The sequence below is a fragment of the Dermacentor variabilis genome, chromosome 3 (assembly GCF_050947875.1).
Source record: "Dermacentor variabilis isolate Ectoservices chromosome 3, ASM5094787v1, whole genome shotgun sequence".
In the NCBI taxonomy this organism is placed as follows: domain Eukaryota; kingdom Metazoa; phylum Arthropoda; class Arachnida; order Ixodida; family Ixodidae; genus Dermacentor; species Dermacentor variabilis.
Genome location: NC_134570.1, coordinates 151126898 through 151151025, shown reverse-complemented (window position 1 = coordinate 151151025; position 24128 = coordinate 151126898). Strand labels below are relative to the sequence as shown.

Sequence of the window (24128 nt, the reverse complement as noted above, 5' to 3'; positions counted from 1 at the left end):
CTCTTATACAATTTCTTGCTGAGCTTCCCATTGTCAAGGCCTGTCATTTCTTAATAACTCATATAACGGCGCAAGCGCTGTAGCCAAGTTCTCCAAGAATGTATTGTAATACGTAAGAAGACAGTAGGGCGCGAAGTTCCGTTACACACGTAGGTGGAGGCCTTCGTAAGAGCGCGTCGATGTTTTCCGTCTTTGGTCTCAGGCCTTTTGCGCTAATGCGGGTACCAAGGAACGCCACCTCCGGCTGACTGAATCTGCATTTGATTGGGTGAAGCTTAACACCGGCTTCCTTGAACCGCTGGAACACCTTGCGCAACGTGTAACATTTTCCTCTTTTCTCGGCGGCCACCACATAGTCTAAATACACTTGCACACCCGGTAGACCTTGCAACAGTGCTTCCATTTGCTTCTGAAAAACCAGCGGTGCTGACGCCACCCCAAACGGTAGCCGGTTGAAGCTATACAACCCTTTTGGCGTGTTTACCACCAGCAGCTTCTGCCGCGTCATCTATTGGTAGCTGGTTCTTGTGACAGCACTAAGTGACAACGTGGTTAGCGTAATTCAAGGCCAGTGCCAGTCAGAATCGGTAAACCACCTGAGCTATGAGGCCGTCGTACAGCACCTGGACATCCACTTCGATCCCCAAGTCAATGAGATAGCAGCGAGCTATGCTTTTTTTCATGAGGAACCAAGCAGAAGGCGAAAAGGTACGGGACTACATAACCGACCTGAGACGTCTTGCAAGAGATTCCAGTTTCGATAAGTTTTTGGATCGCGTGTTACGGGGTCGGATTGTCTGCGGAATCCGTGAAAAACAAGCTCGACGACACATGTTGTCTCAGAAGAAGTTGACCTTGGCGGAGGCAGAAGCTTCTGCTCTAGCAGCGAAAACCGGAGAAACATGTCTGGGCAATGCATGCTAAAGGAACTGCACTAAAGTCGCCCCGGTATCAGTGCCATGAAGCGCACAGCGCGAACCTTTTCTTGGTATCCTAGACTACATAGGGACATCGAAGTGTTGGTTATAAGCTGCCCTCAGTGTACACAATGTTGGCACATGCCGGCTGCTGAAGTTCCGTCTCCATGGCCGGCGAGCAAGAAACCATGGTACAGGTTGCATATGGACTTCGCGGGCCCCATCAGTGGCTGCCAAGTTTTTGTGTTAGTGGATGCCGAGACGAAGTGGATTGAGGCCATATCTTTGAAGGCCGCCACAGCGGAGACGACCATTAAAGTACTTCAAGGTATTTTCGCACGTTTCGGCCTGCCCTACTGCTTAGTATCTGATAACGGACCACAGTTTTCAAGTGCCACTATGTCCAGTTTCTTGAAGGAAAGCCAAGTGAAACACATCAGAACAGCCCCATACCATCTTCTGTCAAATGAATTGGCGGAACGGGCTGTACGGACAGTAAAGGAAGGACTTCGAAAGAATCCGGCAGGTACATTACAGGAGCGACTAATTAAGTTTTTTATTTCGTTATAGAACGACAACATTGGAAGGAGGAAAATCGCCCGCAGAACTGCTGTTGGGCTTCCGTCCCCGAAGCAGGCTGACAGCTTCACTGACAGACAAAAAGGTGACAGAAAATGATGGTTCCGGCGAACCTGTTCTAGGAGCGGCAAAAGCACCAACACGGTATCAACCTGGCAGGCAAGTATGGTCACGCCAGTTTCAGTCTGCTCGGAAGTGGATGCCGGCGACAGTAGTGTCCACGACGGGAGCACGCATGGTTACACTGGAAACACCGGAGGGATCGCAGCGGCGCCACGTAGACCAACTCCGGCCACGTCTCGGCACAGGGTTGTCACCTAGCAAGCCGAGCGAAGTCCAGACCGGCGACGAAGCTCAGTGTAGCGCCAAGCAGGTCGCAGCTCATGAAATTTCAGACGCACGGGATGTCGGCTCTCAAGCCGAAGACCAACAGCCACCACGTCGTTCGACTCGCCTACAGAAGCCCCCAGATCGTCTCACTTACTCCAGCTTAGGGGCAAGGGATGTAGTGTTATCAAGCCGGCGTGCTGATGTATAGCATAACCAAGACAGATTACACGTGTCGCACTCTTGCTGTCATGTCCAGTCATGTGACCCTTTTCTGTTTCGCTATAAAACTAGCAACACCAAGCAAGAAAGCGTCCTTTGATTTGCCCCTACCCGCCGGCTACGTTCCGTCACTTCAGTATGCATCCTTCAAATCTATTGTACTGAATAGTTCCCCTCCGCTGAGCTACGCAAATATATCCCTTATCTTTGGCAGCGGATATTGTTCCGTGTGGCATGCTGTGTTAACTGTCGTTCTAAAATCACCACCCAAGCGGATGAAGCCGTCCTTCTTGACGACGGGAACGAGTGGTGCAGCCCACTCGGCGCTAGCGACCTGCGTCAGCATGCCCGTGTCAGACAACCTTCTGATTTCTGCATTTACAGGCTCTTGTAGCGCTTACGGTATAGAACGGGACTTAGAGAATCGCGGTACGGTTCCTTCGCGTAACTGTAAATGAACCCGAGACCCCTTGATTAATCCTAGCCCTGACAAAAACAGGTCGGCATATTCCCTCCTTAGCGTAGCAGCAATGGCAATTTCGTCAGCAGCTGGCGGCTTACGTTCGTTGACGTCCACGTCGAGCACTAGGACTCCAGTCAGCTAGAATGCTTGAATTATGTCTCGCCCACACAGGTTTGGGCCTGAGCAGCCGATCACCACAAGCGTCGCCTTGGCGTTTTTCCCATCGTAGGTGACAGGAACTTTCAGTGGTCCAGTAGGCTCTCTGGGAAGCAATTCAGTTGAAATGACGACTTGTCAAGTATGGGCCAGCGGTGGCGATGCTGGGCATAAGTTGGCCATGTCACTATCCTCTTCCGACAAGAGAAACACTTAATGCGGAGGAACCTGCATTTGGCGGTCTTGTGGCTGCCGCTCCCGCAGCAAAGGCAGCCGGTCTGGACTTCATTGTTCGATTTTGCCATCCTGTCTGGCTGTGGTCTTCTGGAGAAATGCCGCTCTTGCTTCGTTCGTACTGCGCGGACGCCCTCTTTGATTGCTCCATCTATCACCTGTTGTACGTTGCGTGCCTCTATCTCAGCGGCTAGCGCGGCATCCTCTGCTTCCTGCAGCATGGCAGTGTGCCTTGCTAACAGATTGCGACGCACTTCTGTATCCCGTAGACCGCAGACAAGCCTGTCGTGCAGCATTCTCTCTAGCGCCTGGCCAAAATTTCGCCTATTAGCCATCTTCTGTAGCCCGGCAATGAAGTCGCTGGTCGACTCGTCAGCTTGTTGATTCCTTCTGAAAAACCGATAAGACTCGGCTATCTCGTTGCAATTCGGTGCAAATTACTCGGCCAGTTTTTTTAACTGCTGCTTAGTGCGTCAGATCCTGAATCTTGTCAGGCGTACGACGGCCTGCCAGGAGGTCTACCGTCTTGGTACTAAGGGCGGCAACAAGTAAGGCCCGACGCTTCTTCGGATCTGCAATCTCGTGGGCTTCGAAAAAAGGTCCTAATCGCACCTGACATGCGTCCCACTTGTCGTCCCCTTCGTCAAAAATAGGTGGCCTGGCTTGCGTCGCCATTGTTTACCCTGGCCGTAGGGTTAATCCTCGTCGACACTGAAATAATGGACGCAGGAACAGAATTGAACGCAAATTTATTCAGTTAGTTGTTTAAGTAGTCAACTTTGGCGTGACGTCATGTGACTCCGGCATTGACGCATGCGCTCATGGCGTGCGTGAATTGCTGACATTACATCACAAGCTCTCTTAGATCTCTCAAGATTTAAAAGTTAAGGAAAGGGGCGTCTTCCGCAGCTTGTATGACAAGTAGGTCCTCGCTGTACGTCACCCGTTGCCTGTGTCCACGGGGGAGGTTCCAGAGGCGTTCATCATCACGGAATGCCTGGAAAATTCTATTAACTGTAGGCAAAGAGCGATTCCTAATCCTGGCAATTTCTCGCTGACGTACTTGGTGCCCGTAAAGCAAAACAATTCGCACTCTCTCTTCGGACGAAAGGCTCGGCATTTTTTCTTTGCGTGACGCTGGTAGATTTCCGTATTGTCTTAGGCATGCAGAAAACGTTCTGCTGATCACTATAGACAGGCGAATCTGGAAAGAGTTTCCTTGGACATGGAGCATAACCCGGTGATATTTACTCATCCTTTGTCTCATGCACAAACGCCGATAACGCTGCGACGCTGTGGTAAAAGCGAAGCGCTGCAGGTTTGAGAGTGAAAACATGTCTAGAAGAAGACGTCGAGCGATAGGCTCGCTTGCGAAAGCCCGTCTGTAATTTTAAGTCTTTTTTTAACAAGTGTAGAGTTCATTTTTGCTTTTTGTGCCTCTCTCTCACCGAACGCCAGTCTGGGGCTCACCATCCCGCGAGAGAAGCACAGCAAGCAGCTGCCGAAGCGCACCGGACCAAAGCAGCGCGGCGAGCCTCCGCCGTCGCCCGCCCGTCGTGATGCTCTAATGGCATCCATCGCAAGAAATCAGCAATCAGATCAATATGTTCCTTCTGTAGACCACAGAGAAAATGAGCAAGCAAGGGAGAGCCTACGTGAAGATGAGCTTGAGACAAGGGAATCTACAGGAGACAACAAAGAGATGAACCAGACAGCCTTCACTGTTCTCTTACAAAAAGAAAAGAGCCGCAGGTGTTCCTGTTATATTCAAGCCAACTCAGCCTGACAGCAGCTTATGGAAAGTAAACTCAAATCTTCTGGCTTCTGCGGTCGTGACGACAGCTCAAGGAAAGATACTCAGCCATCGTCTCAGCAAGAATGGCAGCCTCATGGTGACAGTGTCTACACTTCCTGCTGCTAATCGCCCCCTCACATTGACAGATCTATCGGGTATTCCTGTAGAACATCGAGTTCCATACTCCTACTCTGCCCCGTACGGGAGGATACAGGGCGTTCCTGTTGAGTACTCGGATGACGACCTCAAGCAGCATTTGAGCGAACAAGGAGTCATATCTGCTAAAAGGCAAGTTTTGTACTTCCCTAATGAGATCGCGTGGTAACGGAAACCCGAAGACGCTCGGTCATCCTTGAATTCTCCAAGGACGCCCCTTTACCAAACCGAGTGTCGCTTGGTTTCTACAGTGATACTGTGATGGAATACACGGGGTCCGCTACTCAATGTTCCAGATGTCAAATATATGGGCATATAGCGAAGTACTGTAAAGGCCCCATACGCTGCAAGATATGCTCTATTGCACATACGCATAAGCAGTGTACGTCACGTTCCCAGCCTCGATGTGCAAACTGTGTAGTTGAGCATGTTGCATCATACGGAGGGTGTACCAAAAAGAAATCAGCCACCCTTGACAATGGAGCAAATCCCCGGAAAAGTGCGGAAACGACGAGAACCAACACCGAATCCGGATCCGAAACCAAAAGCAACACGACACGGTGCAGCTTAGCGACACGGCTTCGAAAAAGTCATTATTCAAAAGACTAGCGCAAATAACATGGACACATACAGGGGAGGCGACAGTATTAGCGCTCGTCCTGTCGCCTCCTCTTTCTGTGTCCCTGTTATTTGCGCTAGTCTTTCGATTACTGATGTCACACCAACTAGCCCAGCTTTCTTCCTTGATCGAAAAAATCCTTCGCCTGAGTCGTGAGAGAAAACCAGCAAAGTCCTTCATCTGCAAAGAGTCTATCAAAGTCCTCAAAAGATATAGCCGCAAGCTCACAACAACAACAAGTATCCCCAAGTTCGCAGCAGAAGAACATGAAGAACCGAGAAAAGCAGTTAGATGGTAGCGCTGTAAATGAGATATCAAGTGTGCTGATTCCCATGATGTTCGCAGCAATCAAGGCTATTCTCCGTGCCAGTCTATTGTTTAAAACCCTGAGATTGAGGCCATCCTGGCTTTGAAACCACTGATGTCGTCTTCTTTCACGGCGCAACGCCGTGATTCTTCGCAGTAACAACGATGGCTTCGCCAACCATCGCTTCACAAGTGGTGACCACCAACAAACACTTCCGCACATGTACTATATTCCAGTGTAACGCTCGCGGCTTGCGCTCGAAGTTAGCAGACTTCAACTACCTTGCGCGTGTCTACCGATTCCCTTTTATGGTTATTTCCGAGTCTCGCGTCTACGAGCTGTTTAGGATAAAAGGTTATAATTTTCATCTCTCAAGGCGACAAAACGGAATTAGCCGACTGCTCGTTGGATTTCGCAACGACGTGCCTCTCTCTGTGATTGACATAGCACCACAGGACAAGAATGAATATATTTGCTCAACCATAGTGATTGCATCTAAAGTGTTTATTCTGATCGGCGTCTACTTGGAATCAGGATCACCTTTCGACGTGTCAAGATTGGAAAACTTGTTGACAAGCACTCAATCTTCAGATACTATTCGTGGCGATTTTAACGCACATAAGGAGATCTGGGGCAGTTCACATACATGTTTTCTGGGTGCTAAGCTGGCGAAGCTTCGTGCAAGATACAATATAGAGCCCTTGAACAATGGCAGCATAACATACTTGAAAATCCGAAAACCGTTAGCTGCATTGACGTTACATTCGCATCAAGTCAAGTTGCCCTTATGTTTGGGTGGTGTGCAGATTTCGAGCCTCGAGGTAGTGATCACTACCCGATCCTAATCTCTGCCCTTCGTTTTCCGATGTCGCCCAGAAAAGTTAAACTGAAATCGGCAGACTGGGAAGCTGTAATGTGCCTACAAACGATGAAGAATTCGAAAGGTTATGTGCCATTCGAAGGCGTGCCCAAAGGAAGGCCGTACATACTAAGAATACCGAAGACCTCAGAGCTTGTCGACAGGCACAAAGACATATATGGCGTTACCTCACCAAACTGAAGCGAAAAAGGTGGAGGTACTTTTGTGGGACACTGGACATACGACAACCGCTGAGCAAAATCTGGCGAGTCGTCAGAGGCATTCGCAAAGAGCCGCAACAGCTTTATCCTTTTATCGCCCGCTCATTACATGAGCGCGTATCCCTCAAAGAGGTGGCAGAGCAGTACGGTATAGGCTTCTTTCTCGCGGGACACAACCTTCTCGGCAAATTGCAAGTCACCAGCCTATTGCACCTCGATCGGCCCTTCCTGACTCTGAATTACCATATACAATTGAAAAACTCACGGCAGCGATCGGCGACGCAAACAAGAGATCATCACATGGCCATGACGGTGTGAATTATGAAGCGCTCGCAAATCTATGCCACTCATCGCGCCTACGCCTTCTGGAGTACTACAATGCCTCAAGGGGGGGGGGGTGACAACTGGGAAGGTTACCACGGAATGGAAGCTTGCCAAAATTATTCCTGTTCTGAAGCCAGGGAAGCAGCCGACAAATTACGCCTCCTTCAGACCCACATCTCTGCTTAGCTGCGTAGGCAAGCTATTCGAAAAAATGATTCACAAACGACTAATTTGGTTCCTAGAAACTACAAAAGTTTACCCGGAGGAAATGAATGGCTTCCGGCAAAATAGGTCCGCAGTTGATAATGTCATTGCCTTGGTCTCCTCCATAGAGTTTCTCACTACATTACCTAGTGGGAAATCTGGCGCTGCTGCGCTGTGGTATGCATGGGAATGCTGGTATATTGTGACTTCGGATTGGCATCGTTCTCGTAGAGACAGGACACCTTGAAGACGAGCTTGGCAAGTACCGTTCCGTCTGTCACAATGATTCACTTTCTACTAAAACAGCACGTGAAAAGCTGTTTTAGCTTTATTATTACTCGAAAACATGTTTTGTTTAACTATGAGAACTTGTTATTGTGTGTACGACTACATGTTACGTAAAAAGTATCAGCGGGCCGCTAAAGTTGGAGGACAGACGACAAGGTTCGCGCTCGCTTTGAAACAGTTGGTCGTCTGTTCTTGCTTTTCTTCGCTTGGGTGGGTGAGTAAAGATGTAATATGCGTGAATGGAAACATTTTATGAAGATTTTACTTTGAGAACGCGTTATTTGCGTAGCCATATTCACCCTTTAGACGAAGCCTCTTACAACACCAGCCAACACGAGCCTCGCAGACACATATACCGTCATTCCCATGACGGTACGGTGCCCCCTTAAGAAACTCCCATAGACGGTGGCGCCAGATTACCCTCTAGGTGTTATAGTGAGAAACTCTATGGTCTCCTCAATTGAAGAGGAATTGGTCTGTGGAAACAAACCTATTGCATTATTTTTGGACATTAAGGCAGCATATGATTCGGTCTATCATAAAGCAATACTTGATGCTTTGGAAACCCTTGGTCTGGGAGGACGGCTTTATGCATGGAGTGAAGACTATCTTCAAGGACGCCAACTTATAATGTGTACCCCGAATGGCCCCACGACGCTTTATACCGTCGAGAAGGGAGTGCCACAAGGAGCTGTGTTAAGCCCGGTATTATTTAATTTATTCCTCATTCATCTTAGAAGAAACCTGCCCCGTGGCGTCAAAACACACTGTATGCGGACGACATCTGCATTTGGAGTGCGGCAATTTCCCGCAGTACCACCCAATGACGTCTCCAGAGAGCGCTGGCAAACATATCGGCCTACCTAAATCCAAGGGGTCTGAAATTGTCCCCCGACAAAAGCGTTGCTATGGCTTCCACGCGGAGGTGTATGGAGAAATACTCACTAGTATTGGGAGGTCGTACCCTTCCATACGTCAAGACGCAAAGGTTTCTTGGAGTGACGATCAATACGAACCTCACATGGTCGCCTAAAGTGAAAAACTGAGTGAGAAGATTTCCTCGGTGTCGCCCGTATTCCGATTTTTAGCCGGATCACAGTGGGGCAGCAGCTGTCGATCAAGGGTGCTTCTCCATAAGACCTACGTCGACGGAACACAACAGTATTACCTCCCGATCCTGCACAATATATCTCCCACAATCAAGAGAAAACTTGAGGCAGCACGGAACAACTGCCTTTGCGCATGTCTAGGCCTTCCGAAGGGTCATCCCGCTCAGGAAATGTAGCAGAAGCTGGATGCCTGCCTCTTGAAGTGCTATCTTCACAGGAGACAATTCGAATTCACCTCCGACGCATCATTCATACGAACACCCACTTTTTAAAAGATATTTCTAGAACCCCTGCCACATCAAGCTTTGGACAGGCCGTCGGAAGCATATCTATTTCGACTCCTGCTCAGGCGTGGCAAATTATGCCACGAAACATTTCACCATGCACGCTGTCCCCACTGGTTATCGTGCTTATATCCCTGGAATCAGGGCGAAAAAGAAAATGCCTCATGCTGCGACTTATCGAATACCTTTGGAATATATGCACAAAAAAATACGCAGCCGTAACGCACATTTTCACTGATGGCTCTACAACTCCACATCGCTCATAGTGTGGATTTTTTGTTCCCTCTACAGGGCAACGAGTCTCGTTTCGTCTTGAGCGAACGACATCATCTGCATCAGCAGAGCTAGCATAAAGGAGGCCCTTGCGTATGTACTTCGACACCAGCCGCCAACGACATGGGTGATTTTCACGGATTCAAAAGCAGCCCTACAAAGTATGTGGAACAGACACAATCGTTGTAATAATCAACCTGCAGCATTTGACATTGCTTATGTTCACCACAAGGCTAAGCTTTCTGCGAAGTGCATCAAGTTCCAGTGGATACCTGGCCATGCTGGTATTTCGGGAAATGAAAAAGTGGATGAAGCTGCCCGAAATGAACTCCAATACCGTAACTTAAAAAGAAAATTTTTTACAAAACCTGACGCTTCAAACATGGCGAAAAAATATGCCTATAAAGAAAAAGACCACATCTGGAATATGCCGCTTCACCAAGATAACTTCCTGCGGTACATTTCCCCACAAATGAGACAGAAAATTCCACGACCACTTCCTTGACACTTATTGTACCATCGTCTTCGACTGAACGTGGCATACACGAACAATTATCTGTACCGCATAGGGCTTACCACTAACTCCTACTGTGATAACTGTGGCAACTTAGAGACAATGGGGCACATATTACTAGAATGCCAGGCCTACCGCGACGAGGAACAATTTTTTGAGCAACAAATGGACATGATTTGCAACGATCCTTTAACGTTACCCAGCATCCTAGGTCCAAAGCCCGGCCTTCAAAGCAGTGGTGGGTTTCGGATTTATTGTTGAAACACCTGTCAGAAATTGGTCTAATAGGAAAGCTTTAAAGATTCTACATTTCATATACAAAAGCCTAAGTTTACTAGCCATCTCACGTGTAACTATCGGTATCAAGTCCACCTGCACATTTCAAATTTATCTTTATTCTCTTTTTCTTCCACTCTCTTCTGAAATCTTTTAATCCCATTCCCCATCTCTATACAGAGTAGCGTGCCAGCGGTTGTATACGCGCGGGCAAAATTCTTTGTTTTTCTAATAAAGAGTCTCTCTCCCTCTCTCTCTCACGTCAAACGGCCAAACGCGCTGGGAACGCCCACGCCGGCCGCCGCCGCGGCTGCCAGCGATACCGCGCAGCGCAAGTTTGCCGATCGAAAGAACGAATGTGGCGCACAAACTGCAAACCGCGCGGGCGAATCTACCTTGCGATGACGGTGCAAACTGACCACGCGCACCCCTGTTCGCGCCGACAGCACTTGTGGTTTCACCGATCTGTGCGACAAGACTCCCCGGGAGCTGCAATATTTTAGCTTCATTTTTATTTTTCATTTTCACCTGTCAAATGTAAGAACCAGAACAGAATCGAAATTATCTCCCTAGAGGAGTATTGCGCAGTGCGGCCAAAGCGGATGTGCGCGCCTGTCAATGGTGGACTGGACGGCGAGCACTATACCTTCACTTACGTTTGGGCCACGCGCTCCGCAGTTCACGTTTCATTTGACGCTGATAGTACATTAATCCGTCTTAAATCAACATAATCCACTTTCATCCTCGTTCATCAACTTTAATCCACCCCAATCCTCTTTCATTCACCTTAATCCACAATAATTCTTAATTCATCATTATCCACCTCTATCGACTTTAATCCACACTAATCCTCCTTAATGCACTTTTATCCTCCTAATTCACGTAATCATCCTTCATTCAGCCTAATCCACAAAAATGCTCCATAATGCGCCCTAATCCATCTTCAACAACTTTAATCCGCCATACGCCTCCCTAATGCACCTTCAACCTCTTTAATCCGCCCTACACCTTTTTTATTTACTTTAACTCCCCTACTCCACCATAATCCTCCCTAACACACCCTAATCCATCTTCACTCACCCTTATCTACCTTCTTCGGCTTTAATCCACCTTAATTCTCTTTACTACACCTTAATCCTCTTTGATAATCCTTGATTCATTTTATTCCAATTGTAAAGGGGGTTTATTCGGGTCCTAGAGAAGCAGCGACCAAGCTAGGGCGCAGCCAGTGAACGAACTGGGTATGAGCCACGCGATGGCAACGGGGCTTTTTTAGCCTGCCGATCTTCTTCGTCGCAATCACCCCCGGAATTGAAGAGTAGCCATACTGACGATCTAGGAAGAGGTGAGCGCATCGTAATATGGCTTCAGCTGGTCAATGTGCACAGTCTCTCGTCCCCGAAGACACAGATCGGGAGATGGTGACACGAATTCGACCACGCAATTAACAGGTGATGGTTGCGCAACCACGCGGTAGGGCCCGTGGTACTTTGGGAGGAGCTTGGACGAAAAGCCAGGGGCAGCAACAGGCGGTACCCAAAGCCACACGAGTGAGTCTATAGGGAAGGGGTGAGGGGGTGGGCTGAGGTCATGGCGCTCTTTTTGGCGGCACTGTTGAGCAGACGTCAAAGAACGGGCCAGTTGTCGGCATTTCTCGGCGTACTGAGCAACCGTAGAAACAGGTGAGCACTCAGCAGGGTCCGGCCCGTACGGGAGAACCGTATCAATGGTGCTGGAGGAATGGCGGCCGTAAAGCAGAAAGAATGGTGAGAATCCGGCGGTGGCTTGAGAGGCAGTGTTATAGGCGTATGTGACGAATGGAAGTACAAGATCTTAGTTGGAGTGGTCAGACGCAACATACATTGATAGCATGTCACCAAGAGTTCTGTGGAATCGTTCTGTTAAGCCATTGGTTTGTGGATGATAAGCAGTAGTAGTGCGGTGAATAATTTGGCATTCAGATAGGAGTGACTGCAGGACGTCCGAGAGGAATACGCTACCCCGATCACTGAGCAGTTCCCGGGGTGCGCCATGGCGGAGAACAAAGCTGTTGAGAATGAATGAGGCGATGTCGTTTGCTGATGCGGCAGGCAAGGCGGCGGTTTCGGCATATCGTGTCAAATGATTTACAGCGACAACAATCCATCGGTTGCCGGAGCTAGGTGGAAGAGTCCCGTAGAAATCAATGCCGACACGGTCGAATGGCTGAGCTGGGCAGGGAAGCGGCTGGAGAGGTGCGGTGGAGAAATGCGGGACACATTTGCGGCATTGGCAGGCAATGCAGGAGCGTACGTATTTGTGGACGAAGTTGTACATCCCTCGCCAATAATATCGTAGGCGAAGCCGTGTGTAGGTTTTCGACACTCCGCCGTGACCACACTGCGGATCAGAGTGAAAAGCGGAGCATAAATCTTGTCGAAGGTGGCGGGGCACTACTAAGAGCTATTTGCGGCCGTCATTGTGGTAGTTGCGGCGGTACAAAAGTCCGTCGCAGATGGTGAAATGCTGCGCCTGTCGGCGTAACGCTCGAGGTGCCGAAGCTGTCAGAGGATTTGACAAAAAGTCCGATATCATGACGATCCATTGGTCTTTACGTTGCTCTCAGGCCATGTCCAGGATGTCAAGCGGGGAGATATCAGGTGTGTAGGTAGAAGTACTGCTGTCGGAAGTTACTGGGAAGCGCGAGAGGGCATCGGCGTCAGAGTGTCTGCGTCCAGAGCGATAGATCACACGCATATCATAGTCCTGAATTCGGAGGGCCCACCGAGCGAGGCGGCCCGACGGGTCTTTGAGGTTAGACAACCAGCAAAGAGCGTGATGATCCGTCACCACGTCAAAGGGTCGACCATAGAGATATCGGCGAAATTTTTGAAGAGCCCATACGATAGTCAGGCACTCTTTTTCTGTTACGGAGTAATTGGCCTCAGTTTTTGTGAGTATACGACTGGCATAAGCGACCACGTATTCGGCATTAGGGTTCTGACGCTGCGCGAGCACCGCACCAAGGCCGACACCACTGGCGTCAGTGTGGAGTTCTGTAGGTGCGCTTGGGTCAAAATGGCGCAAGATCGGCGGAGACGTGAGTAGGCGACGAAGAGTCGTAAAGGCATCATCGGAGGCTTCCGACCAAGCAGAAAGTTCATTGTCGCCCTGTGGAGTTGGTTTAATGGTGCGATCACAGTAGCGAAATTGCGAACGAAACGTCGAAAATAGGAGCATAGGCCAATGAAGCTGCGTAGTGCTTTTAGGTTAGTGGGCTTCGGGAATTCGGATACGGCACGAAGTTTAGCAGGATCAGGAAGTATGCCTTCTTTGGAGATAACATGGCCTAATATAGTCAATTTTCGAGCTGCAAATCGGCACTTTTTTAAGTTGAGCTGGAGCCCACAATTCCGGAGACAGGTCGAAACTTGATGTAAACGGCAAAGATGGGTCGGAAAATCAGGGGAAAAGACTACAACGTCGTCGGCGTAGCAGAGACAAGTGTGCCACTTCAGGCTGCGCAGGATGCCGTCCATCATGCGTTCAAAAGTGGCGGGCGCGTCGCACAGACCGAACGGCATGACAGTGAATTCATACAAGCCGTCTGGTGTTACAAACGCAGTTTTAGAACAGTCAGCGTCAGCCATGGGCACCTGCCAGTAGCCTGAGCGGAGATCTAAGGAGGGAAAAAACTCCGCACCTTGCAAACAGTCAACGGCGTCGTCGATTGGCATCGTCGCGACGGGCTTCGTCGCGATGGCAACGGGGCTTTTTAGCCTGCCGATCTTCTTCGTCACACAATCATTAACCAATCATTAATTTGGTAATCAGTAATCAACTCTTTACATGGCTGCACATGCTCTGGCTTACGAAAAGGGTTCTGCTCAAATTGAGGACGACGCAACGAGCTATGGAAAGAAGAATGATAGGTGTAACGTTAAGGGATAAGAAAAGAGCAGATTGGGTGAGGGAACGAACGCAAGTTAATGACATCTTAGTTGAAATCAAGAAAACGAAATGGGGGGCATGGGCAGTACATGTAATGAGGAGGGAAGATAACCGATGGTCATTAAGGGTTACGGACTGGATTCCAAGGGAAGGGAAGCGTAGCAGGGGGCGGCAGAAAGTTAGGTGTGCGGATGAGATTAAGAAGTTTGCAGGGACGACATGGCCACAATTAGAACATGACCGGGGTTGTTGGAGAAGTATGGGAGAGGCCTTTGCCCTGCGGTGGGCCTAACCAGGCTGATAATGATGATGACATGCTCCGGTTCGCTTCAGGCGTTCTTTCGGTCACGTGATATTTTCTGTAGATGACAGGGCGACTTTAAAACAGAGATGTAAGGCTTTCGCTTAATAACGCACACAAAAAGGGATGTGCCACAAGCAATACTAGATCAGCCGCACAAAGTAAAGCATCTCATCATGCGGATGAAAAATTGTCTGGAATGCATAACTCGCCTAGAAACTCATTTTGCATCAGTATAGCCTGTTCATACTGCTTTAGGAGAATATAAAGCTCCTCATAAACGTTGCCTTCAGCAGTATGCATGCTGTTATCAGCATTTCTCAAAATGTTCATCACCACTGGGGCGTGCAACTGGCACAAAATAACGCGCCTCCATAGAATGCTGCTATCATTCCACCATCACTCACAACCATCTTCAAGATATCTAATCGGGAATGCAGAAATCGCTTCAGTATCAACTTACAAGTATTTAGGCATCCATTTGACACCTGATCTAAATTGGTCTTTTCATATATCACAGGTTACTAACGAGGCAAATCGCGTCCTTGGTTTCGTTCGCCGAACCCTGCGACTAGCACCCGCATCAGTGAAATCCCTTGCTTACTTAACACTTATCCCTCCCTAATTAGAATATGCATGAGCGATCTGGGACTCTCATCGTAATAACCTTTCCACTACTCTCGAATCTGTAAAAAATCGCTCATCTCGTTTCATTTTCTCAGCCTATTCCTGTGATGTAAGTGTAACTGAACTACAACGTAATGCTCTTCTCACAACTTTAGAGAACCACCGAAAAATTTCCAGACGGTGTCTGTTTCATAAATTCTTTTATCATCCATCTCTGAACTCCATTATCAGCCCCGCACATCGCATTTCCAATCGCACAAACCACGGGAAGGCCCTCTACCCTCCCCCTGCCCGCACTTCTGAGCAACTGTCATCATTTTTCGTCCATACTGCAAGGGACTGGAATGACCTACCAAACGCCATCGTTGATCAGATCGACTCATCGTCATTGAGATCGTCCATAGAAGAAATGTACTGCTAAAATTCCACCCCCTCATGTAATACCCCTTCAATAGGGTCTTTGAGGTACTAATAAATAAATAAATAAATAATGAATTAACTATGCTTTACACTTATGCACTGATCGAATACAGTTGGTGCGATCAACATCGGAGGGATTCCACACACACGACGCGTAATCTAGTTTTCATCCGACTAATGATATATAAGCGAGAAGTTTCAGATATTGTCCAATGCGCAGATAACGTGTAATAAAGCTCAATGTTTTGATCCCTGCTGAGATGATGTTGGCCACAAGTGTGTTCCAAGATAGATGATAAGATTAGGTAACGCCAAGACATTTGTAAAAGGATACCAGTTCAAGTTGTCTTTCAGTGAAGTTGTAAGGCAAGAGAAATGAGTTACAGCGGTGACTGAAGGATACAATTGTACATTTAGTACAGTTCAATGTCATTGCTCATCATGGAACCACTTCTGGATGCGGTGGAGGTCTTCATTAGATACAGTTTGGTTAAATGGCTTGACTTAGTAATGGTCCAGCAGACAGTATAGTCGTCAGCAAACGAGCGAATATAAGAAAAATTCAGGGCAGCTGGTTAATATACATGAAGAATAAGAGTAGGCCGAGCGTAAAGCCTCGACGTAAACCAGGTGACAGGTATGTGGGCTTAGACAAATGGTTAACTAGACATACCTACTGGGCACGATTAGTGAAGCACTTGCAGATCCAAGAAAGTACGTTAGGGCATAAGATAAAGCAGGAGAATTTTAACATTAGGCACTAACATGCTACTCTGTCGAAACCCAAGGCTCAAGAAAAATGGCATTAGTCAGATTGTCAACGTCGAGTTTAACATGAGGATCGGGGAAAAATATTTCCAGTTTTGTCTCGCAAAAGAAACCCCTACCTAACCGAAGCTGGTAAGGACGACACAAATTGATAATATTGCGGTAGTTATTTATACGAGATTAAACGACGTGTTTTATGAGATCGCCAAATAATCTGAATATGGTGATAGGTCAGCAGTTTAACGGCGAGTTCTTGTTAACGGATTTGAAGACCCTGTGCAGTCCAACTTATTGCGTCTTTATTGATCATCGTGTCGTGGTGCTGTCACAAAGCCACACTATTTTGTCTGTGTTTCAGCGAATGCCCCGTGCGTCAACATCCTAAATATGGCTTGCAGATGCAGAGTGGCACAACTGGACGGCGGCGTTACGTGGACTTGGACACGTGCTGGGGTGTGCCTATAGCCACTGCCTGCATCACCTTCTTCTCGTGCATAGCCTCAAGCAGCTATGGTTACCTGTATGTACTCTTCATGGAAAAGCATCACGTTGGGCGCGAGAAAGCTGCCTGGCCGCAGACTGCACTCGCCATCTCTGGTGGATGCGCGGGTAATAAGCTTCACCCATATTCCTCAGTCTCGATGCTTGATTGCGTGCTTGCGGGTATACTCTCTAAATACTCTAAAAACTCTAAAAAATCGAAATACTATACAACTTACCTGTTTGCACCCATCGTATTTGACGAGCTTTCGCGTTTCAAGGTCTAACAATGCACCATGAGTCGAACGTGTCCCAGTAATGTTAACCAGCTAGGCGGCTCAATTAGATACTATGCTGTTTTCATGGTTGTTGGTGGCTGGCTTAAAATGCTTCTCAACTGCCATCAACAGAGAGAGTGATGGCAGTATTCCCAGATTACATCCCGCTTATTTTTTCTCTTGTTAGGACCTTTGTTAATCGCGGTAATCCTTTTTTTGCGTCACAGAATTCTATGGCGCTGTTTCATTGGCCCATCTCTTGGGTCATAATTCAAATTCTTTGGAGCATCTTGCGAAGATGCTTAGCAAATGTTATGTCATGCAAAATCAGTTCGATATTCTGCTCTATAGAACTCAGTGTATCGGCGATGTTCCTGTTCCGTAGCAGTATGGTTGCCTAAACATTTTGGCCACGAGTGGAGTTCCCATCTGTACTCTAAATATGCACTTTGTTGCACAGCTTCAGAAAAGAATTGTGGAAAATAGGTAGATTACGACCACACACGTGTTTCTGCGACTGTTGAAGTGCAATCTGAATAACTGTCAATTCAATGGTAAATCCGCAATTTGTCGTTAAAATTTTGGCAGGATTTATCATAACAATCTTTGCCGCGGTCTCGCCATTCCCGGCATATCTGCAACAACAGAATTTTTACCTATATTATAGATCATTGTTCCACAAATTATTGTGCAATATGTGCGATTTTTTTACAAAAGAGCTTTTCGTATTCCATACCATTTTGATGAACCAATAAGGATTTCAATCCACCTGGCGATCTACGCTGGCATTGTCCAGGCGCCAAGGACAATTTTTTTTTCGCGAACCATTCCTCATAGGATTCTCACCGTAGAAATCTAATAGGTTACGAGGACCTCATTGCCGTAACGTCACGAGCTGCATTAATAAAACAACGGCAGATTTGCTTCGGCCGTGCATTTATGTGTTGCAACAGGAGTTACTCGTCCAACTTGTCTCAAAGCCCTAACTTTCGCACAACTTCACGAACTCCTCCATCCGTGAGTAACAAGGTCAAAACCATAATGCCGACGATGACGACCATGACAGCAGAAAAACAGCTTCAACAGCGGTATCACAATGACAACGGCAGGGCAGCGAAAACGCCATGTATAGACTGGCATGACGGCGCTTCTTCAGTTGACATTAACGCGAGCCAACAGCATACTTGTCATGTTAATGCGCAGAATGTCTGCTCTACTGCAAGCCCTACTGCAACAGAGAAGTTTACCCTATAACACCTTGCACCAGGACTTGCGTGGGAGTAATTCATGCTGTTGCGGACAAGGAGGGAGGGTTCGCCGTGCTACCAAAGGGGATGTTTCACGACAAAGCCGTTGAGGCCGTCGGAAGGAACTTTGTCACCAAAAACGTGAAGACTTCCAAGGTAAAGGTTCAAGCCATAGAACTGTGCAAGGACTTGGCTTTAGATAGACTTTCAAGGGCTGTTAACAACTGTAAGCGCAATAGCCTACAACTGTTTTTTACCGTGAAGACGCACAAAAATGACAAGCCGTTCCGGTGTATTGTGAGTGAAAGGGATACGTGGCAACGAGAGATTAGCTCTCTTCTCCAAAAGTGTTTAAGGAATTTAGTTATAGAAGACCCTTTGTTGTGAAGAATTCAGGTGATGTGGTTTCTTTCCTACAGGGTTCCTCATCTTTAGGTTACGCTGTCTCTTTTGACATAGAAAACCTGTTCTTTTCTATACGACATGATGACCTATTTTGTGCAATTAGGTCTTGCATCGACGAGAATGGTGTAGTAGATTTTCAGAATACTAGCGGCCTAACCGTGGACAATTTCATGAAGCTACTAGAATTTTATCTTGAGTCCACTTTTGTAACTTTTGACAACCATTTTCATGTTCAACGTCAGGGCATTTGCATCGGGTCTTGTGTGGCACCGGTACTGGCTAACATTTTCCTGGCCAGCATTGATCGTGATCTGGTGTGTTATTTGGACGACAAGATAGTTCTGAGAGTTCTTATATACGTGGACGATTATTTGGTGATTTTTAAGAAGCAACCCGGTTTGACGCACACGGTTACCGTGCAAGAGACCTTATCTGTCTTTAAACGACACGGGAGGGCTCTAACCTTCACCCACGAATTACCTGAACAAGATAGATTGCAGTTTTTTGATATTAACATCACTTTAACACCAGATCACACGTGTTGGATGTACTCACCACGAGCCTGGAAAGACCTGCTGCCTTTTGAGTCCGCTCATTCTAAGACGGTAAAACGCGCCATCGTTATGCTGTGCCTGAAGGAAGCCCTGCAGAAATCATGTGTTCACCTGGTAAAGGACAGCCTCAACAATCAGATTGGCATGTTACAGAAGGCTGGTTTTCCCGTTTCCGTCGTGGCTGCTGTGGCAGAGAAGCTTCTGCAAAGCTTGAAACCTAGAACACCTCAAGAAGGTGGCGGTCAACCGAAGACCAGACCGGCGGTTCTCCCCTATATTCATAGGGTCTCCCACAACCTAAAGAATGTAGCCAATCGCTACGGTGTGCCGGTGGTATTTTCTGCCCCACGCAAGTTGGCCTCTTTGTGCCCCCGGATTGTCTCCGGCGAGGAATGCGTGCGAGACTGCACGAAACGTCACGCCACCCAGTTTGTCAGGTGTTCGGTCGGGGCTGTGTATGAAATTCCCCTGACATGTGGAAAAGTTTACATTGGCCAGACGGGCCGTTGTATAAATGAACGACTAAGGGAACATAAGCTTTCTATGGTTAACGAAAAAGGGTCAAATTTGCCCTTACATTGCGGCGCATGCCCTTTGGCTACGCCTGATAAAGCATGCCAGCCTTTGCTGGCTAGAACCAAAATCTTAAGGCGCAGTCGTAACCAGGTAGCACGTGAACTCGCAGAGGCTTTTTACATTGATAAGTAAGGTGATGAATGCGTAAGCGATTCTAGTATCAATTTGTATAAGAAAGAGAAAACGTTCTTGGCATGTGCGCTTAGGCAATGATTGATTAAGAATCTAGGTATATATTTACGTTCTTTCTGAATAAAATCAGTCGCGAGTTTGCGCCCGTCCATGTACTTACTCGTCCGTGTCTTTCTTTAGCGCAATTCCCTTCTTTAAGCATGCTGTTGCCTCCTTAAAATATTTACAAAGGGTGTCTAGAAAGGTAGATAAGCTTACCAGAAGTGTTCTAGTTCGCTATAAAGCGCTGCGTGAAAAACAGGCAAATTTATTGCGCTCAAACTACCCATATGTAGTGAGCAGCCCATGCACCTCGCGAACTCTAGCAGCATGTAAGTGTAGTTTATGCGCTCAGTTTTTGGAGAGATCGGACGTAGAAGATTGTGTCTTGATAGCGGACGAGTGTCGAAACTTTAAGTCACGTTGCATGCAATAGCCTCTTTGTATAAGATAGCGTAAATAGAGGGAAGGTGCTTTATACCTTTGTCGGATTTGCTTGTGTCGCCTTTCATGGGGGTTTGTCGGTCACGCCTCTGAATCAAGCATAAAGCTGAGTAAGTGCAACACTCAGGCACAGGTGGCAAATCCTTGTCCGTTCCTGTCGGAGTGACTTAGGCGGTAGACGTTACTGTACGTCAGGGTTCATAAACAGGCTTTGTCAATTTATCTCACTGAACAGTGGGCACTGTATAGGTCAGTTCAGTGGCAACTTTGGAAGCCGGCCATGATCTGAGGACAGGTGTTGAGGTGCTCGAGGTTCGTTCAAGTGCCATCCCTTTTCATGCTCTTGCCCACCCAGATGCGACTGCGATAGGCCAAGCGCAGATTTCAGTACGGAAACGGACGAGCCGATTTCCACTCCTGAGGAGCGGTGCCATCAAATCAATACTGAGTGTATTGATAGAACAGTGACTGTTATGCATTCTGACACAAGAGAGCATACGTTATCTCATTTGTGCTGAGCGACGACGACTGCCTACAGGTGGCAAGAGCCACTACAAGTTCTCCGATACGATGCACAACAACCTTTCTGCAGCACTTTTGCTTGGAACGAAATGGGCTTTGAGAAAATCACCGATGGAGAAAATATTGATGTACTAGAGAAAGCAGAAATTGATGGTCACATTTTTTGATGGCTAAGAAGCGACCTGTACGCATGGTGTTGCGTCATTATCACTGAAGATGGCCCTACCGATGAGGCATATGGTTCTCGTGGGACAGGTATTGACTTCAACTATTTTCCACTATTTCTTTGAAGGACTTTTAAAATAACATGTCACTTAAGTAGATTCTGATTTTATACAGGCCCTACTAATGAGGTATATGCTTGTCGTGGGTGAGGTATTGTCCCGCTCTTTTCTACCTTGCCGTTGTCAGACTTGCAAAATAACGTCTCATTTTGGCAGTGTCTCATATTATATAGGCAAAATTTAGATTTTACATCCGGTGTGACGTTCCTTGAACTTCACAAATGGCGCCAGTAAGCAAAATAACTGTTAAGCACATACCTTGTGACGCAAGTGTTAGGAGGCTTAGCGACAAAATGGAGCTTACTCGCATTCGGGTGCGACATATAGTGCGGCGCAGGCTGCATAATAGCCAATTAAGGGCTAAGTTTTATTTAAAAATGTTATCAGAAACAGATACTTTTTAACCATTCTTTGTGAATCCATAGGGTCATCGAATCGCTCAGAGCTGCATGCGCCACTTATCTCGAATTCAATCACACAACCTAGCATCTCCGGCAGTGAGAAGACCACGCGCTGCGTTTCCCGGTAAAATGGCCGCACGCCGTTCATGGTTTCCGTCACGCTTCACATCTTCCGCAACGACACGGACTGTTTTGTGGTTCCTCGGACAATCGTCTTTAAATTTTTGCTTTCTTGATATTCGAGAGAAGGCTAACTTGCCCCAGGTAGTTTTAAAGGGAGCCCTATACAGCAAATGTTTAATAGGGAGAGACGGGCTAGTTGGTGGTCGATATTGGAATGCATTGTGTAATCGCACAAACGACTACGAATGACGAAGGAAACACACAGGACAAGCGCGGAACTTCAACCAAAATTTACTCCAGGAAAGCGACACGTTAATACATGTGTCATAATCACACTTGATAATCATCGGACAACCATTACTTGACATTGGCATGCGGGCGTGAGTAGCACATATGTGCATGTAAATAATTTAACTCTTTATCAAAAAGCGTTAAATTATTTACATGCAAATTTGTGCCACTCGCGCCCGCATGCCACTTTCGAGTGATGGTTGTCCGATGATTATCGTGTGTGATTATGACACATGTATTAACGTGTGGCTTTCCTGGAGTAAATCTGAGTTGAAGTTCCGCGCTTGTCCTGTGTGTTTGATTCTTCGTCCGTTGTAGTTTGTCCGGTTACATAATGCATTCCAATACAGCAATTATACCAGTTATAATCTTATTCTGTGCATGTATGCATTAATAATTCTGCTACTACTAACAACTCGTCCCCTGATTGCAATCATATTGAGATTGGTGTCAATCAAGTTAAAGTTCACTAAAACCAAAATATCCACGGGATCGGTACTTGCGGCTCTCAGCTACACTTATGAGCAGCCGACGAAGCGGTGCACCATAGCCAATGAGTCGAAGGCAGTTCTGCTGACTAAACGGTCAAGGTTATATCACGGTGTCCATAAAGAAATGGTATCCTAAATAAGACAGTCTTTTTGGTGACATATTTAAAATCGGCATACCGTCAAGTTTTACTGGCTGCCACGTTATTGCGGCATCGTCTGCAAAGAAAGGGTCGAGAAACAAACCAAGCAGCATGCCCGCTAAACAAGTCTAGCGTGACCTTTTCTATTTTCAACATCTGACACAGCACGGCAACTTCGCCGATTTGCGATGCATAAAAACATTTCAATTCAGTAATATATGTGTCAACTCAGAACTGCGCTTCCTTGGCCCTTAATATCACTGCCACCTCTGTCAAGATTCTTCGCCGTTGCACTGTGTCGCTTGTGGCTCGCGTCGTTTCTACAAGCGCCTACTATTTTCGCATTGCCATGATAGGCAGTGCCTCATTGAAGTTAGGTGAGTGCAGCAGGACCAAGCAACAAATCCTTGTCGACGATTATTTCTTTTCGAGGACGAAAGTGAGTCTGCGTGCCTCGTTAGTGCGAACGGATGAGAGCGTTCACGAAAGAAAGTATACTGGAACTATTTGCTCGACGGCTTTCTGCGCAGAAAGCCACCGGAGCCCTGCTGCACTTTAAAAAAAAAACGTATGTTCTCTGCGGCCAGCCTTGACTGCAGGGAGAACAATGCTGTGTATGGGCGCACAATTCTTCATTCCTTTCTTTTTCCTCACTTCCTTATTCCTTTTTTTCCCGATTCCCTCTCCCGAAGAGTACAGTTTAAAACAAGGTGCCACAGAGTTATTCTCTCTGTCTAGTTTTCAGGGCGTAGCAAATGTAGACGAGATATGACTCAAACGTTTGATTGCCATAGCGGCGATGAGTACGAATTCCGAAATCGGAAGATAGACCGCGCTGATCGCACCACTTAGTTTATTTGACGTTGCGTTCAACGGTGCGTTCACTCCAACAAATACGGCAATGTTCCGAATTCCACTGAAATAGTAGGTTCACGTGCCCACTGCTTGTTAAGATAGTAAAGTGGTCGAATATAGCAAACCAGTTGCCAATAAGCTCAGCAGTTCACAACACCTTACACGGTTTGGGGAAGACTTTTAGACTCGGTGAAAACAGCCCACAGTTTAGGTGGCTCTTCAATGCAGGTGCAGTGCCGAGTAACAAAAGTTCTGTACCCGTCCGCGCAGAGACACTATATGTCTTCACCTTGATTTCAGTTAGCTTCCCTGGAATATTGAGTGCACTTACGGCGACACAAAGGTTGAATGGACGCTCTGAGTAAAATTGCTGTCAAGCTTTTTTTAATCAACCCGTCGCAAATAAATCCCAAGTTTGTCCCTTTAAAGCGTGCATTCATTAGGACGCCACCAATGTTCGAGTCTGTGTCTGACGCTGGCCAAAGCTGGCACACCATAACGCTAATTGAATAAAGCCCTCGGCCCTCAGCAGCACATTACTATATCGGCGTAACTGCCCTTTTCTGCGGCGAAGGTGGCAACCGTTCCGCTTAAGGAGAAAGCGCAGGTGTAACTTGGAAAATGCGCAAGGACAACAGGGACGACCGCCTACGCGTCGCAATGTGACGGAGAAGAAGGAAACATGGAAAAAAC

The 24128-nt window shown here is 47.2% G+C and overlaps 1 protein-coding gene across 2 annotated transcripts in view; it reads left to right on the top strand.

Annotated features, from left to right (window-relative positions):
• Positions 1-24128, top strand: part of LOC142576394 (monocarboxylate transporter 9-like) — a 69182-nt gene that overhangs the window by 31293 nt on the left and 13761 nt on the right. Inside the window, exon 2 of one of the 2 annotated variants that reach the window (XM_075686513.1) lies at positions 16572-16782. In XM_075686513.1, coding sequence (XP_075542628.1) covers positions 16572-16782 — 211 coding nt within the window. Of the gene's footprint in view, positions 1-16531; positions 16783-24128 lie in introns of both variants that reach the window. The other variant, XM_075686512.1, reaches the window with a different exon arrangement.